Here is an 18,495-nt window from a genome sequence, read left to right as displayed (position 1 = left end):
GCTTTGTTTTGGATTTTTCCATCAAGCACTAAAATTTCCAAAGTTAAGGCTCTGGAATTTGGGTGATAGAGGCTAAAAGGTGCTCAAGTTTGTTTCCTTTACTGTTTATGATGTGCTGCTGGGATAGTTCTTAGTAAATAAGCTTTTGAACTTAATGTACAGCAGCTGATGAAAGCTGAGCTGAAGATCTCTGGGGGATTTGTATTCTCTTCCTGCTCATCTCAGCACAGCCCGCAGGATGGGGGGTCACTCTCGCAGTGCCGCGTGGCCACTTCAGGACAAACCGTTGTTTTCCTGCTCCATCTAAACTCCAGTGGTTCTCGCTGTAAGTGCAGAAGACAGTTTGGTTAAGCACTGGCTCCCCCTCCTGGTTTTCGGGTACAGAATTTAGCAAATTCAAATTGGTGGCAACAGTTCAGTGCAGCTGCAGGAGGATCTTGTTTTAGTCTAAGCCCTGGATTTCACCTGCGGCTCTTGAAGTTGTTCTGAGGTTTATTTTGCTCGCAGCAGTAAGTCCATCAGGATTAAAGTTTGCATTTTGTCTGGAAGAGCTTTTGATGTAAAAAATCCATCACTTCTTTTAAATCTTAAACAATGATCTTTAGTGTACTTGCAAACTTTCTAAATTCATGATACACGCTCCCCTCCCACCTGTATCAACTTTTCTCCTGCATTTAAAATCTTGCTTCTAGAAATGACTGTTCTCTAAGGCTCATGCGGCCTTGTGGCTTTGTTAGGAAGTTACTTTTCCTAACAAGACAAACAAAGCCTTTAGGTAAGTTGTAAAACTGGTAATAATATTGCATGATCAGACTGCAAAATCCAGGATTGGTTTTGGCACATACAGAATGGTGCCATTCTGGAGAACTTGATTGTACCTCAAATTCCTGATCACTGCAGTTCATTCAGCCATGGATGTTGTGAAGATGAGGGATTTTTTCTGACTTGGGGAAACCCCTTATCTCTTGCTAGTCATGCTGGAAGCAAATATAAAAAATCTTGCCCCCCTTTTACCTTGTACAGGTGGCTTTACCATACAAAGTTAAGTCATAGCACGTACTTATCTACAAAGGTTGATTTATATTGTATATGTACCTACAAACCCCATTCACGACGCTGCTGCTTCCTTTGAGAATGCACACAGAGTCAGTCTTGAGGAAAAAAGACAACACAGAAAGAACCTTCCTCACCAATATCACCTAAAGAGACGTTCCACTGTGCCTTTTGTGACTGACCTGCCTATCCTGTATCGGCCTTTTTAGCCACCAGCACTCTTGCAGCCAGCGTGGGTAGTGCCCTTCCCAAATCTTCGTTCACGAAGCCCAGCCATGACGATGACCTACAAAAAAACCAACCCAACCAACCAACCCAGACTTATTTTTAATGCATTTCCCCTTACTTAACTTACTGTATAGATATCAGTATCAAGTTCATACTGGTAGCAGACTTTATTTAAAGGAGGGGAGAATAAACTTGCAATGCTTTTAAGAACAACACTGGCTTAAGGGTCAGTTGGCTTACAGAAACCATTGATTTTCCTGAGGGAGCTACTCTTCCTCCTCTGCTGAGAGACTGTACAGCTGCTCAAAACTGTTTCTCTTACATGTAAGTAGCAAGAGCTTCCATTAGCATAGTGTCCAACAAATAAAAAAAGACTGTACAAAAATGCTGTGTAACAGTTCAAGCCCACACCTTACTGCTTCTTTTCACTTTTCTAAGCTTCCTTTAAGTCTTATTAGTGGATGAGGACAAGTGGGTCTCTCTATAAACCTTTTTGTATTGGTAACAGCCACAGCTATAAAAACAAGCCGTCACTTGAAGAAAGAACAACCTTGGTGTTAAGTAGCTGTAATCAGTCCAAGAGAGACCCTTTGCTCCCAAAATGTCATGTCAAGAACCTCCTGAGGCCTTTTTTGTGAGTATTGGCACTACTGTGTTTTCTAAGGAGATCCAGAGCCTGTTCTTGTAGCTCAGGAGGGCACTGGGATCCAAGGTGAAGGAGTACAAGGCAGCATTCCAGCACATCAGGGAACGGGAAGACCTTCAAAAAAGGAGCATGAGGTGATTGTCAGTTACAATTGCTCAACGACACATTCAGGCAGGCAGTTCTCCACAAACCCCTGCTTTACAGTATCCTTGGAACAGAGGCACTCAGGAGTCAGATGCCTTTTCTGTTCACATTTAACCAGCATTGCCCCCTCTTCCATAGTCACCATGGTCACAGGTTTTCAGACAGGTGATGTGTAGTTTGTACAGGTCCTTATCTATAAAGGCCATTTTATAGCTTAAATTTCTGATTTCATTGTTTATCAAAATATTTCCATATATAAGTAGCAAGGAATTACTTCTTAAATATATAGGATAGATCCAGACAGGATATCCCATTAGGTTCTCCCATGCAGGAGCTTTACCTACACTTTCCAAATGCACAGGGAAGGTTATGCTGGGAAGAAAAATGCCACCCTCTTGCCACGTGTCAGTTCTGTCTCAAAATTGCCATAGGATCACAAGGAGCATCACTGTTCCTTTCTGTGTGAAAGGGATTCTATATTGAAGCTGCTCTTTCAGAACCACAATAGATCTTCTGAAAACTTACCTTTAAATTGTCTGGGAATTCAGCTAGTTTCTGCTTTGCTTTTAGAAGCTGCTTCGTGAGCTCAGGGAGTGTAATCGGCTGCTTTATTTCATCTTTGCTGTCAAGAAAAGAGCAGGTGTCATGAGGAACTGTTTTGCCTAAGTGGCTGCACAGCCTCCCTCCTGTGCAAGGAGCACAGAAGAGAAATGGAAAGTGTTTTATGCTCTAGCTCCTTCTTGCCCAAGTTCCAAACAACTTCAACAAAGAAAGAGACTTCTTAGATCACGCTTGTCCTTTTCATTGTCCTCCCCTTTTCAAGCTGCCCTGTTTTTTCACTGTAACACATCCAGTGTATCCCAAAGCTGTTCAGCTGCACTAAGTTTATAAATGTGGTAGTTCAGCCCCAGGGAAATGCAAAATTTCTGAGCTCTATGCTTAAGTGTCCCTGGGTGTCGAGCTGAAGATTAGAGGCAATTTAAGTTAAACACATAGAAAAAAGCAACATTCAATCCACTCATTCATGTGCTGAATCTTACCCATTCATCCTGTTGCTGTCAGAGCTTGCTTTGTTTGATTCAGTCTCTGAACTTTGCTCCAGGTTACTCTCCTGAGTGTTTCCATTTGTGTTTTCCTGGAGATTGTTCCTCTGCTGCTGATGCTGGCGGATCATTTCTGCTAAAGTCTCCTGGACCTCAGCTATATCTCTCTGGGTGTTCTGTAATGCAGCCATCTCTTCTGAAAGGAGCACTTTGCAACCCTTCAGTTTTGATTGTGTGTCTACCAAATTGACCAAGTTAGTTCTTGAGTAATTTTGTGTCTCAAACTTCTGAACTTCAGTTATATTGCAGAGATTTTCATCTGTCTCAGTTGCAGTTTGATCTGTTTGTCCAGGGGAGGAGTCACCCAAAAGGCAATTCTTCTCAAGAGCTGTCTGCTCACTGGGACACAGCACAGGATCCAACACAGCCTTCTGCAAGCCAAGGGAGTCTTTGGGTGGGTTCCACCACAGCTCATAGAGCAGTCTGTAAGCCACAAAGCCCTCCAAACTTCTGCAGGCATCCATGCTCTGGGAATTTGTGCTATCCAGTTTGTGTCTCAGGTCACCACAGCCTAATAATGAAAAAAGGATTACAAATAGTTCACAAAGCTTTCCAAAGACAATGAGCAGATCTGGTAAATGAACCAGGAAACCCTGTAAACCCAAATCAAGGATTTACTCAGATGCAGGCAGAGCAGTACAGGAAGTATGAGAGTAAAGGCATCTTTGCAAACACAATACTCTGCTCTAACATCAGACTGTATGTTCTCACCAGCTACAGCAAACTTCTTTGGTACCAAGCTGCACAACACAACAGTCACACAATCAAGAGCCACAAAATAAAATCACTGGATACTCTAAAGAGAATGAAGGGAAGAGTAGGTTGGAGTGTTTTGTAGTGATGAGATGAACACACATTTCTAATGTCCCCCATCTCCCTTACAGGACAGAATTCACTCCGATTCCTACATCACTCACACCAGCTGACACAGCTGAGCTTCCTTCCAGTCAGGAATTCTGATCACCCAGCAGCCCCTGCACTAGTCAAATTCCACAAGTTTCCACAGATATCGGTATATTTTGCTCCTTCCAAACATTATTATGCCTGGGAACATTAATGGATGCATAGCTGTGCTTACATGGAAGAGCCCTGTGTCTGTCAGTGCCAGAAGAGACACAAGGAGAGACTTACCCTCAGGAAGGATGATACTGCAAATTTCCTGCATCAGAGTGAAATTACCAGCATCAAAACTGCGGGTCACAGCCCCAAGAATACTTTTCACTGCCTCATCCCAGGTACCAGACTGACAGCTCAGTGCTGCAAGGGCCAGGTCATGGGAGATATGAAAAAGCACCTACAGGAAGCACCAGAAAGCACAATGAATGGTTTTACTGCAAAGTATGAGCTTATGACCACTGTGGAGGAGCCCAGAAGCACATGACTTAACCAAGAGTTAATTTTTAATGAAAATGCAAATTACAGTCTCCTTCATTCAGGAGATACAACACTTCTACGTTCCTTAAAAGCTGTAAAATCAGCAGCTGTGCTTGCATGTGTCCTACTAAGTAGAGGAGAAGTGGGAGCACCCCAAAGGTAAGTGACTTGCTGTGGTCAGAGAGAAGAGCTGCAGGAGCACCAGTACAAGGACAGACCTTGTAAACTCCAGGATATTTTAACAACAAGCAGCCCTGCCTCCTTTATGTTCAATACAAATCCCTGACTCAGTGCTGAGACTACTGAGCTATCTTAATCACTGCCAGCCAGCACACCTTGGTGACCTCAGTGCTCACCACTGCCACCGTATGTCAGTTCTTACCCTGCACAGAAACAAATGAATAAACAAACTGGTGGCTACACAAAGCTGTCCCAGCTGCTGATCATCTCTTTGACCCAGGCTATCACCCATCCTGCAGCAGGGTGCAGACATCAGTCTCCTGGGAATGGCTGGTACAACAGCACAACCTGGCTGGTTTTCCTGCCTCTGCCATAGTAAGGCTCTGTACAGATCAAAATGCATTCACCTGCTTCGGGTGTGTGTTGCTGGTACAAGGAGGATGCTCAATCCTGCGCAGCTGCTCCTGTGCACACACGGCTTGTTCAGTGGTGTCCATGCCCAACACGTTCTGCCACACCTCTATGACCATGTCAAAAAACGAGGCCTGTCTGTTCAGCTCCCAGCTGTGGTAATGGGGAGGAACGGGGCTCTTTTGCTCACAGGGACTTCTTTCACTAAGGCACTTGCAAAGCAGTTCGTTCAGGCAGAAAACAAGTCTTTGTCCCTTTGAGAAGGAAAAAAAAGAACACTTAGCTGACCACAATCCCTGGCTGACCACAGCAGGTTAAATGATTTAAGAACATCATGACTGATTGGTGACAGACTTTGACAATGGCAACTACCAAAGAATGCTGACAGGGACTCTAAGGGAAATCAGAAGGAAACCTCAGAAAAAGCCAAGGTAGCCACCTGCTTCTCAGCCCACTTGAAAACATTTCACCTTTAAGCCTTCAGCAGCTGGACTTAAAGTTGGCTCATTTGGTCCTTTAAACTTTCTTGTCACACGTAAAAAAATAGTACTTTTCTCAACAACCTCTCATGTAACATCAGGTAAGTAACAAGCAGAGAGTCAACATACCTCCCCACCATGGGCCCTCTAAAAAGGTACATGCTTTTCCATAGAGGCATTGCAATATACTCCTAGAAAAATATTTTGAGGCAAAACCAGCTCCAACGATTACTTGTGGACTATTCATATGGGACATGGTGCCAAGTTAAATTAATCTGGGGACAACACTAAAGAAAGTGGAAATGACCAGACTCACAAATAAAGTTTTATGTTGCTGAAGGACTTTCTGAGCTCCCACCCAGTTCCTGGATAACAGCAGGTCTTGTGCACATCTCAGAGACAAAATTGCTGACAACTCCTCCTCTCCAGATATCAGTGCAAGCTCAGCTGCAGTTTTAAGGGATGTCACATCCCCCTTTTTTGACAACACTTTTACTGCATCATAGGGTGAAGAAGCCCCCAAATAACTGGAAGAGATAAAAGCAAATTGAGCTGATTGGTACTAAAATACAGTTTTCAAATTGTATTGCAACATAGCAGCTTCTTTTCTCACCTACATGAGAGGGAATCAAGATCAGTAAGAACCTTAGACAAGTGACGACCAGAGCAGTTGACAGACTTACACTGCTACAAAACCAAAGGCCTTCTTTGTTTCAGGCATGGAACCAATTCTGTGTTTTTCCCCAGTAACACTCACCATTTGGCAGCCATGGAATAATGACCATCTTTTTCTAACAGAGCTGCCCAGCTGGTGTAGAGATCCCTCAGAATTGGATCTTCTGGACGCAACCTGGCCTTAGCAATTACAATTGCTTCCCTAGTGCACATAAGAGAAACCAGACAGAAAAGTTAATGGACTGTGTATAAGAAGAGAAATGAAACGTCAAATCTACCCCACCAGAAAACAAGATAAAATGGTAAACATAAATATACAGCAACCTGTAAAAATTGTTCACTTTCAGGAGCTCGATAGCCTCACACACTTTATGGATGGACAGGAGATGGGAGGCAGCCTTCACGTACTGCTCCTGAAAACACAGCTGCTTTGCAAAGGCTTCTACTGTCCAAACCCAGGCCTGATATCCAACTGCAAAAGAGAAGGCAATACCATTGGAGGCAAAGTTTTAAAACTGGAAGAATTCATGTGGAATGACATCACTGGTTTCTTCAACATGTACCTCCTCTTCTCTGCCTCAGATTAGTTTCTTATTTCTTAGCCATCCTAATGTAAGTCAATAAGGCAATGCAACAGGGCAAAATGGGGGCTTGAACATGACTGTAGGAATTCACTACCAGTAAAATAACTTAAAAGTATATTTAAACCAATGGCAATCTGTAATGACTGCTGCATATTAGAAAGAACCAACTCCTGAGTTTCTATCCCAGAAGAACTAGAACGAGGGTACCCTTGGCAGCCAGTTCCACCCATTGATGTGTTACAAGTGCAAACGTACCCATGGGTGACATTGCCACGAGCTGGTCTGTCAGCTCCCCCCTCTCAGCAGCTGCCTGCAGGACACCCTTCATGTCTCCTTTCCACAACATGAGTTGCTGGAAGAGCTCTGGATGCCCATTCTCCAAGTGATGTTTTCCTGTTGGAAGCAAACACACTTCCTATCAGCATGAGTGCAATAGCATTATTTGTCACAGTAAAAATCGCTTGGCAGAAGTGAGATCATTAAAGCTTAAGATACTGCAGGTTTGCATCTGAAAGATATAAGAACTATCTCGCAAAAAGATGTATTTTCTTCTTTTTACATGAAACTGCATTCTTAATCCTAGACTTTGATTCACAGTAAACTCAAGCATTTTTCCCAATTTGTAACAATTACAATGGACATACTGACAAAAAGGATTCATTATTTCACTTACCTTCCACATCGATCATCTTGTGCAGAGAATCCCTGTCTGTGAACAGCCCCAGGTGGATGCAATCCTTGAGGTCAGAGGACACATCTTCATTATTATCTAAGCCAGATGAGAAGAATGAATGTTTAAGATTGGTACACCACTGGGATCTGGAACATGCCAAATCACTGTACCATTCTGTTACACTCAACTGTTGGCAAATACTTTGTCTTCTACATTCTTTCCTGCATAGCAGGTTTAACACTTGCAGATCAATACTCAGTAAGTTTGATTAGAAGGATGGTATTTGCACAGATCATTTATTCTAAATCAAACATAACACATTCCTTTGCATGCTCTAAGAAACAACACTGTGAGTATGCAAACATCTCCCTCATGGCTTATTTCCTTCAGCTCCCATTACACTTTTGAAGTGAAAACCACTTTGTATGTATGCAGACAATTCTGCCCTGACTCCACAACACAGGATTCTACTCCAAACCTGGCTGACTGCCTACAGAGCAGTGAAACACTGCAAGTGAAGTGAGCCAAGAGAGCACAACTAGTCACACACTGATAAAGGGGAGGATTTAAAAAAACTAACACCCAGCAGTCAAAGTCAAGTCCCTGGACACACATGATTCTGAGAACTTGAGAGCACCTGCCCTCTAAGCATGTTAGTTTTATACTGATACCTTTAGTTTTCAGACATGTAGCCAGCCTCAAGCAGTCCTCATGCAATTCATCTTTTGATCTGTGATCCATGAATGTGCTGAAGGGCAGAAGAGAACGAGGCTTCCTCTTCTTCAGAGAAGCATCAGGAACTGAAAAATCAAACACATTTTAGTCACTGCTGCAGTTAAAACAGAAGTCCTCAACGTATTCCAAAACACCCTCTTTCTCACACTGGAAATCAAAAAGCAGCTCCTCAAGAGCCACAAAAATCTTTACTATGACAATCCTGACTTTTGAATGCTGATCACTTTGCGTGTTTCTGCCCATCTTGCTTGGGATGAAACTAAAAACTAAAAGGTAGTATCCAAACCCACATTAAACAACTACTCAACTGACCTGACAAGCAGGGCAAATAAAATAAGCAACTTAAAACACTCAAGAGATTTTAAAAGCACACTCTTATTTCTCTGGCACTTATTTGGTGTCACATTAGGAAGGGAAGCTGCAGCCAAGCACAAGCCTAAAATGAGGAGCTCTGCTGGACTGTTAAAAGACCCTGAAGATACTAACTTGGTTTCTCTTTAGGTGGATCCTTTTTTACAGGAGTAGCTTTTTGAGTCACAAAAGGCTTTGGCAAGCTGAATGAAGAATAATCATATGCAGATGAAGATGTATCCTTGGACACTGTGGAGTTAAGTGAATTAAAAAAGGAAAACAATGAATGGAAAAGGCCACAGCAGAAAAATTCACATATTCACATTCTGTTATACTAATTTCGATATACACCAAGCTTTGTTTTGCCATAGAACTTAATAGCTTTTTAGGGAATGGAAGTATCAAGAAAACATTAGAGAACAGTCAGAAGGCTAAATAAGATGCCAATGGACACTAATGAATGTCCACCAGTATTCTGTCACCAGAAGGAAAAAAATCAGTTTCAAGCCAAACATAGTGACTCTGTTCTTGTTCTTAGTTAAAGACAATTAGTCCCAAATGAGTTTAGAAAATTATGAAAGGCATTCCAGAACTGTATTTCTTTCAAGTGGACAATTTCAATAAAACCATTTAATGAGAAAATCTGCATGAAAATTAAACTTGGTGATGCTCTGAGGGCTGAACAGTCTGGGAACCATTGAACTATGATGATTTCATTATTACCAGGCATAGAGACATTATCAGGCAACTCTGTCTCCTGATCTTCTTTTTCTACTTCACGGTCCAACACTCCATTTTCCTCCAGCAATATTTCCTTCGTGCTTTCATCTCCATTCATGGCATCACTTGCATCCTGCTTGCCTGAACTCTGTCCTGTTGGCTTTTTCTTCTTCTTGGCTTTGACTTTTGGTTGCATACTTCTTTTTTTCTCTAATTCTATACTCTTTTTCCCTATAAAAGATTGCAATTGTTACTGTATTAGCTGTTTGTCTCTCAAGATCAACATTTAGTTTCCAAATAAGGATAAAACTAAATTTAAACCTAGACATGGTCCATCCTGAAGAAGCATCAGGCAGATTCGGAATTCAGTATAAGAAATTAAACCATTACAACACAGCAACCCTGTATTTCCCAGCTCCAACATCGCATTCAGGAAAGGATCTTCTGTTGGAATACACTTACCCTGAGGAGGCCGTGTGTGCTCCTGCTTTGAGATGTGCCATTTGTGAACAGAAAAATCATCTGCTCCTGTATAAACACAATCTGACTCCACTGGTGACCACTGCACGCTCAGCAGGCGGCCCTGGTGCCCTCGGTAGTTGCAGAGGGGCTCTTCCTTCATAACATCCCACACCTCAGCAACAAGAAAAAAACCCAGTTACTCAGAAAATCTCTTCTTCCCCTAATACTCTGCATTTTCTCACGATATGCACTTGTAGGAACTTCTCTTTTAGGGTTTTGAAGAGTATTTCAAACACCAACATGCAAATGGAGAAAATTCAGAGCTGCCTTTGTTTGGATTCATACAGTTGCATGACACCTTTCTTTTACAAGGACTCCCAAGTGTTAATATAAAAACAATAATGACTAGACTTGCAAAAACATAGAGACAGGTGCATATCAGGTATCCAGTGAGGACATGGTTAAATTTGCAGTATTTCAATAGTTTATCTCACAAAAAGCTTTGCTGTAGAATGGATAATTGGAAATACACTTCAGAGAGGCTGTGGACAATACCTGTGCAGTGCCATCATAGCAAGCAGACACCAATCTTCCCTCATGATGGGGGCTCCAGGAAAGACTTGTGATTTTAGCTGTGTGCCCAGCCAGAGTTCGAAAGGGCTCTGTTATTGTCAAAGGACTTTCTGAAGTGCTCTCTGAAAGAAAAAAATGAAAAGGATTAAGTATGGCCAGCAAGACAAACTAGAAATAGACAAAAAAAAGATGCCAAGACTTGGAATATAATCTGGAAACTGTTACCTACAACGCTCTTCAGATTATGCACATAAATAGTGGCATTGACTGAGCCTGAAGCTATCAAGTAACTCAGCTCTGGCTGGTTCCCGTGCTCATGATGCCAACGAATTGCATTAATCAGTTTGTGATGCTGCTGGATAGTGCAGAGCAACTTCAAATTTGGTGCCTGAAATATTTCAATTGAGCTGAAATATAAGAACAACAGTGTAAGAATTCCAGCAGTTGGTGGAAATGATTATTTTGCATGAGCAGAACTACAGAACATGAATTAGAGTAACCGAGTTTGTGCTTTCTGGATTCAACTCAAACCCTTGTTTCATGCAGCAGCAAAAGTGCATTTGAACCTCAAGGGGATCCTTGGAAAACAATTTAATGTGATAATGAGGATCCTCCATGCCAAGAGCAGCTAAAACAAATTAACAGCAAGGAATGCTGTATTATCATCATTCAAATGAATTGGCAGTGAAAGAACAAGAGACAAACCAAGGCAACAAGAAGTCCTTTTGCTTCACAACAGTCATTCTAGTCAAGATCAGCCCAGATACCACCTTAACCTACAAGTGAAACATACCCATCTTCATTGCCAAGAGCCAGAAGTTTGCCATCTGGTTTCCAGCAGATCTCTGTACGTGCAGGCAGTTTGTGCTGTAGAAAGAAGACACAACTATTGCCACAAACTCTTAAATTTCTCTCCACATACATTCAACAGAGCAAGACTCACAACTGGACAGAGCTGCAAATAATCTCACAAAAAGGGCCATTGCTTTCATAGCAGTGACATAACCTTGAGCAATTAAGAGAGACTGAATGAACTGATATAAGAACAGATGATTATTTTTGTCAGTTTAGTGAAACATCTCAAAGGAAGTTTGCCTGGATTCCAGTAGGATCTTGATGTTTGATGTTCTTATACTCCTTGGAAAATCCCAGACATTGCAAGCAAATTTTAACACATTTCAAAAGAACCTAAAGTTTACTTGTAATTATTTTTATTCTAAGTCAGACAAAAGCTATTTACAATTTAGATGTCTAAATATGATCATTTCAATGCCTGTGGCATTAGTCTCTTAACTCTTGGTGAGTCTTCCCTCAAGGAAGAAGCCAAAACCCAGCTGATAAAATTCAGTACCATTAGATTGACTTCAGCTGACATGGTGACCTAAAGGAACTGCAGATCTAACCTACTTCACTGATTTTACATTTTCAACTAAGAAATGACTGATCATACTTGAGAAGATACTCAGTTATCACCAACCACTCTGCACTGGCTGCAGTGTAAATGGAAACAGCCTCCTGCAAAATCAGGACTGCCTTTAATGAAAAAAATTATTCAAAAAAGAAAGAGTACAGGTTTGAAACAAGAGAACTAAAGGAGCTGAAGTAAACAACTCCTGCATGCCCACCATGTGATCTAAGCTAGAACATTATTCAGGACATCACTTCTACTGCATTGAAACTGGAAAGCTCTGTATGAATGTATTATTTTAAACAGCCACACACAGCTTTAAAACTAAACTATCCTTCAATTGTACCTTTCTGGTTAAGTAAATTACAGTGTAGAAAATTATGTAACTGATTGCAGAAACAGATGGGCTGTGTTTACACTGGGGGAAAAACAAAACCCAACCCTTTTCAGAGGCAACTACAACATAAACTGTTGAAATAGTTTGAGTCAATGTCTCTGAAGTTCATCTGTGGAGACTGAGGGCTTCAAGTTCTTTGTTACAGATACATCAGGAAGGCAAAGTCAGAAACTTAGAACTACAAGGCCACAGAAACTGTGGCACGGTTACTATGAATTTGTAAAACCTCCTCAAATTCATACTCACTTTGATTGAATTAGTGTCTTGGATGATTTTGTTGATGTCATTTGCTTCTCCATTAAGATTCCAGGGATTGTGTTGAAAAACAATACCTTCTCCAGCACAACTATATAGAGTTACAGAGGGCTGTTCACTTTCTTCTCCTGTCCAACAAAGAAAGAAAGTTAAATGCACTTTGCTCTTCATCAGTCTTCCCAGAACTAATCTGTCCCACTGTAAATCAAAACATTATTTCAAAAAACTACATGCATGGTTCAATTGCCTGTGGTCCAGCAGCAGGAAATTCTCACAACACAATCCTCTGAAGTGACCTCTCATTTCTACCAAGACATCTCTCATAGCATTAAAACGCAAGCACTAAAATGCCCTTTTTTAAAGTCTGGTCCTAAAGATAAATTTCAAGTTGTGTAAGAAGGGCTAATGGAGCAGTTCTGTTTAGTTCAAAAGGCAGAAACATACTTTGGAGCTCAGGAACATGTATTTGGTCTGAGGCAGTTGCTGCAGAAGCCTGTGCATGGTTACTGGTCTGTAACACCCTGAAACAAGCCCAGGGGTGTGGCACAACACTCCTACCTATTTCCTGAAGGTACTAGAATTCAAAAACTAGAAGAGTTTTCCAAAATTATTAACAATTCCTCAAAAAGAATGCATTTTTAGCTGCTACAAAGGATTGCTACCAAGCAAATGGGGCTTCTTCTCCTAAGAAGGGAGGGCCTACCAGCTTCCTGGCATCTGTGTACTCTGCATGTATGTTCTACTTTGTCACAAGGTGTTGGAAGACTCACCAGAAGTCAGAGGAGGAGTTGGAGGCCCCCAGGCTAATGCATACACCGTCTTCTTGTGGTAAGTGCTGGAGATCTGAGGTGGCTTATTCTTAGCACTGGGCAGGGAGATAAGGGAGCAGGGGCAGTCAGGTTTCAGCAAACACAAATTAAAAAAAGATTAAATGAAAGCAACCTATTTCCTGACATCAGGCACTTTAACATACTAAAACCATGGCTCAACCAAGATTCCTTTAAAATTTGCTCTAAAACACTACTAAAATCGTAACAAAACTGTCCTGGTGACTTTCCCCTGCATGCTGCTCCTCCTTCCCTGAAATTGTCTTTCTTGACTAAAGTCTGCCCCAACTGATGTCCTCCCACAGGCGATCTCTGGTCATGAAATTTTAAGTTTACCTTAAGGGAAGTTGACCTTAGAAGTCAACAGACATAAGGAGATTAAATAACGCACTGAAAATGTAACTGTTTGACTAATTTCAATTTAATCCTACTTATGTCTAAGAGCACAGATATCCCTCAGGAAAGGCCACACCACCCACGTGTGGTAACACACCAGCAGGACCTGACACTAATGAGTTTCAAAGCTACTTTTATACCTGTTGGAGAAGGTGTCAAATATGCCAACTTTTCCATCATCTGTTCCAAAAGCCAAGGAGCCTTCCTTAGTTGGATGCCAGGATAACTGCAGGAAAAATACAGAGGCACATAATGACATAAGCTACAGATGCTTTAATAAGAAACAAAAGGAAAATGTTGAAACTACTGAGCAAGGACTATCGCTTATACCCCCTCTTCCAACTGCAGCCACTTGATTTGATCACTCTGTTCTGAGTATCAAAGACTCTCCACCTACTTGGTATAAGATAAAATGGACTAGGATCATTAAAATGCTACTTGACACCTACATTACAAAACAAAGATGGAAACTATTATTCTGCCAGCTATTTTACCAGACTTTAGCATCTGGCCAATTGCTGGTTAAACCCAAACTGAAGACATCTGTGTTGGTTGTGCTGTTTTTTGTAAGTGTCAAACTTCCTACCAGACCAAGGGCAGCCATGGATGAAACAAGGAAGGATCATGTAACAGCCAGCTGGACCTCAGCTGATTTTCACTAGATGTACTGAGGGCACCTATGGTTGTAAATAGGTCTAAACATTTTTTGTATAAAAAATGTCTTGTATATTGAGAGAATTGAGTACAAAACAAACAGCTTGGCTTTTTTTTTTTTGTTGGGAAAAACCATCAAAGTGAAAGAGAGAAAAAGCATACTTGAAAAAATGGGAGTGAAAAGAGAAGAGAAAAAAAATAGGAATCCAAAGCACACTTACTGCTGTGACCTTGGACTTTATGCTTTGCCAGAAGGTTTTAACATCATAAATATTGTTCATGGACAAAGTATTCCACACCCGGATCATGCTGTCTCCCACCCCGATGGCAAGGCAGCCTGTGTCCACAGGGGAGAAGGCCAGACTATAGACAAACCCTCCAAGTGAGGGCATGGTCCAGCTGCAATCCAGAGTTGACAGGTCCCAGCACTTCACCTGAAGAATAATTAAGGCACAAGGAATAGTTCAATACCAAGTGACTGATATGACAAGGAAAAACAAAGCATGAGTGGGCTGAAGAATTAAAAGGTCAAACTCAAGGCCTGATAGTATGAGATCTGCACTCAGAGGATTACATGTCACTGACCAGGCTGCAACACTGTAATGAGATGGAAGACTAATGAAATGGACACAATATATTTTAATACTATGGTCCTCTTCCAATTTCAAAATAGGAGGCATTCTTCTGCCTGTAAAAGGCCAAAGATTAAAAAAAGATAAATAATAGATGTTTTAGTCTGTACAATTAAATGATTTTTAAGAAGGAAATCTAGGCCTTTTAAAAGTGAAACAGGAAAAAAGTGGTAAATGCCTCTTATTAAATGCTTACCATTCAAGTTCAGAATATCATAACAACTCACTCACCATGGCAAGAGCTTGAGCTATAAACTAATAGAAAAATACACAACCTGTGCCCAGGACAAATGTTAAGCAATGAGGTTATAAAATGCTGCAAGAAACTCACTCAGACAAAAATCTGTGGCCCTAAAAGGGTTAGCCTCAGCAGTCAAACTGTATACTACAGGCATTTTTATGTTAATTTTTAAATGGTTCTTACATCTCTGTCCATTGAAATGGAAAAAAGGAGCTCTTTGTCTTGCTGCTTCACAGAGCTGAGATTGAACACAATGCGGGAATGGTTTTGTCCTTCTGAAGATCCCAGAAGGGTCCACTTACGTTTGCCAGGTTGGGTCAAATTCCAGTGTAGGAGTTCTCCTCTGCAAAATTTAAATTTAATTTTTCACTTGAAAAGGACAACACAGGCTTTGCAGAGGCTGCATTATTTGTACATATACTACAAGAGCAATACAGCTTGGCACACATCCACTGCACCTGCCCATACACAGCTACACATAAACAGCACCCTGAAAACTGACAGGCCATTTTTTCCCTTTATATGGGCAAAACCACAACTTGCATCATTAGCAGCCAACATTCAGTCAGATTATGGGAGGAATTACGGGACAGTTTTCTAGAAGCCTGAACTCCCACTTTGAACTCTTGGCCTATCTTCTCTCCTGTTATGTTGGGAAAAAGGGAGGGAGGGAGTGTCTTTTCTACCCAGCACTTCCTTAAGTATCAACAAATGAATGTGCAGCTACTGATGGTCCCCAGGCTGCCTTCTGCCCTACTTACCCAAAACCACTGGACACAATTTCTGTGGAGCGACCAGCAGGCCAGTGAACAGTGAGCCAAATGCGCTCCTTAACAGAGGGATCAACGGCTCCACCTCTTCTCTTGGTGGGGGGCAACTTCAGAGTCATCACACCTGTGGGACCAAGACCTTGCTCATCAAAATTCTCCATCAGAAACAGGAGTCCTGTGAGTCTGCAGCTGTAAGTACCCTCCCCATGCTTTAAGCTATTAAGTTAGTACACAAAGTCTGCAGTTAGAGAAGAGCTCTTCCAAATTGTCCCTGTTTATCTCACATTGTTACTGTTACTTACTCCTGCCTCTGGTACAGCTCCATATTCGTATGGTCTGATCTTTGCTTCCCGAAGCCAGGTAACAGCCTTTCTTTGTGGTTGTGTCTTGTGTCAGCTCCCCATTTGGAACTCTGCCTTGCTCTGGAGGAGCTGCTGAATACCATTGAAGTCACATTATTATATTTTGAAATTCAAAGCTTTACAAAAATTAGTTGAAAATACACCGAGTTGTATCAGAACATACTGTGCTGAACTTCCCAGCTGCCTCTGCTTAGCTACGTACTGCCGTTCTACAAGGAACTCAGTTCTCTAGAAATAGACATTCACATGAACTAAAAATTACTTCACAAACTATTAATCACTTCTACATACCCTGGAGCTCATCCTGCCAGGCAGGTAACCTTTCCTCACCAGGCACAGGGCACCAGGCCAGACAATGTATTTCATCGTCGTGGCCTCTCAGTCGATGCAGAACTTCCCTCTTCCTGCTGATATCGATTATAACCACCATGCCATCCTTGTACCTGAAAGCAGAGGTTGAAATCAATGAAGAGATGCTTGTGGGATAGTATTGGAATTGTTTCCAAGCCCTTTCCAGGATCACTATCACCCTGTTACAGACAGGGAAGCCAAATCCCAGTAGCAATGGGATTGCCAGGCCAGTGGTAACGGGAGCTCCAGGATGGCACTGGGGCATCTGCCTTTTCAAGAAGGGCAACCAGTACATTTGGCTTGAAGAACAACATCAATTCATTACTTGCAGCTTTCAGTCAAATCTAATTAAAAATAACAGCTTTAAGAAATCTCTAAAATACAAATTGAACCTGGACCACTACACTGTTATGGATTTCTGTGTCTTGGAGGTTTACCAAAATTAAATGTTATTTCTGATTTGTTGTATACCAGAAGAACAACCACCAAAACCTCTTAAAATTAACCTCAGAACTGTGTAGCAAAAAGTTCACAATAAGGTTCTTGCAGAAGAACAGTGGAAGACAAAACATGATGAATGAATATTTACTAATGAGTGTTTACCCAATGGCCACCAGGTTTTCATGATGAGGAGAACAAGTGAGGCAAAACACCGTGCGAGGCTCTGGGAAGAACTGCTGGCTGTCACTTCTGTTGTGCCAGTAACAAACAATGACACCTTTTTCATCACCAGACACAATCAGATCCTTCACAAGAGGTGACCAGTGCAACGCTGAGATGGGGTTCTGAGAGAAGAGGATAGAATATGTTTACAGCTGTTCTACCACCACCTAACACAGAGTAACAGGCAGAAAACAATCTGTGAGCTCTCCCCAGCACCAGTTCAGAAAATACACCGTGAGCTCTCCCCAGCACCAGTTCAGTTTGTTCCAGTGTGTCTCGGATCTTTTCGGCTTCAAACAATGGATGTAGTTGCCGACCTGGTGTCCTGAGTGACCATAAAAGATCAAATACACCTTTAGTCCGTCCTGTGGGGCACAGAAACCTGCTGAGCTCATTTCAGGTGAGCTTTGTCAAGCGCAAAGAGCCCAGACCGCGGTCACGCCCCTGTCCTGCGGCTTGGATGGCAACCAACACCTCATTGAGGTGCTGCAACCGCGCCCTGGGGCGCACCAAAAACCCAGCCAGGGGCGTCCAGCGGGTCTGACATTCACGCTGCTTTGTGTGCGAGCCCGGAGCCCACCGAGGTGTCCCCAACCCACCTGGTGCGGGCTGTACTCCCGCACGGGCTCCAGCGCCAACGCGTCCCACAGCCGCACGCTCCCGTCGTCCGAGCCGCTGGCGCACAGGCTGCTCTGCCCGGGGCAGTGGCAGAAGGCGAACCCGGAGATCCTGTCCGTGTGCCCGATGAGCTCCCCTGTGCCGACAGCGACAAATCGCGACACAAATCCCCCATGGGCTTCCCGAACACCCACAGCCTCCCGCCTCACGCCTTCCCCGGGCTCCCGCCGCCTCCCACGCAGCTCCCGGCGGGGCAAGCCCCGCGTCCCGCCCGCACCACGCGGGCCCCAGGGAGGGCTGTGGCGGTACCGTAAAAGGTGGGGGCGGCCGCGGAGACATCCAGGAGGCAGATGCGGTGCCTCGCTGCGAAGCCGAAGAGGCGGCCGTCGCTGCTGGCATCGCTGCAGCGGCTGCTGTACCAGTTGGGAGAGGCGGGCAGGGCCCGCACGCCCATCCCGATCCCCGTCCCCGCCGCCATCGCCCCCCACACGTGCCCCGGGGCTGCCGCACAGCGCCGTCGCAAATTGTCG

General features: G+C 42.9%; 1 protein-coding gene across 2 annotated transcripts; it reads right to left on the bottom strand.

Moving 5' to 3' along the window:
* Positions 1-1,433: 1,433 nt before the first annotated feature.
* On the bottom strand, positions 1,434-18,463 carry GEMIN5 (gem nuclear organelle associated protein 5). 2 transcript variants are annotated; one of them, XM_071569826.1, is made up of 28 exons: positions 18,275-18,463; positions 17,947-18,101; positions 17,288-17,469; positions 16,625-16,776; positions 16,274-16,405; positions 15,963-16,095; positions 15,385-15,544; positions 14,550-14,762; positions 13,815-13,900; positions 13,222-13,316; positions 12,443-12,579; positions 11,185-11,258; positions 10,617-10,798; positions 10,374-10,513; positions 9,819-9,990; positions 9,360-9,587; positions 8,772-8,885; positions 8,222-8,350; positions 7,551-7,646; positions 7,133-7,270; positions 6,618-6,765; positions 6,376-6,495; positions 5,935-6,145; positions 5,136-5,393; positions 4,306-4,468; positions 3,112-3,685; positions 2,597-2,693; positions 1,434-2,041 (listed from the first exon to the last, which is right to left on the bottom strand). In XM_071569826.1, the coding sequence occupies exons 1-28, from the start codon at positions 18,441-18,443 to the stop codon at positions 1,886-1,888; spliced, it is 4,614 nt and encodes a 1,537-aa protein (XP_071425927.1). In that variant the 5' UTR covers positions 18,444-18,463; the 3' UTR covers positions 1,434-1,885. The 2 variants fall into 2 exon arrangements, with proteins under 2 accessions (XP_071425927.1, XP_071425928.1); XM_071569827.1 differs by having other exon boundaries at positions 16,274-16,402.
* Between the last annotated feature and the right edge of the window lie 32 nt (positions 18,464-18,495).

Source organism: Pithys albifrons, chromosome 15 (assembly GCF_047495875.1).
Source record: "Pithys albifrons albifrons isolate INPA30051 chromosome 15, PitAlb_v1, whole genome shotgun sequence".
Classification (NCBI taxonomy): Eukaryota; Metazoa; Chordata; class Aves; order Passeriformes; family Thamnophilidae; genus Pithys; species Pithys albifrons.
This window is presented reverse-complemented; position numbering and strand designations above follow the sequence as displayed.

Bases quoted from the DNA above. Each gene is read 5' to 3' on its own strand.
- GEMIN5 (XM_071569826.1), bottom strand. From the start codon at position 18,443: ATGGCGGCGGGGACGGGGATCGGGATGGGCGTGCGGGCCCTGCCCGCC. The intron at 15,545-15,962 runs GTAAGTAGGGCA...TAAATTTTGCAG, and splicing joins ATTGTGTCCAGTGGTTTTGG to AGGAGAACTCCTACACTGGA. The intron at 2,042-2,596 runs GTAAGTTTTCAG...CCTTTTTTGAAG, and splicing joins AATTCCCAGACAATTTAAAG to GTCTTCCCGTTCCCTGATGT.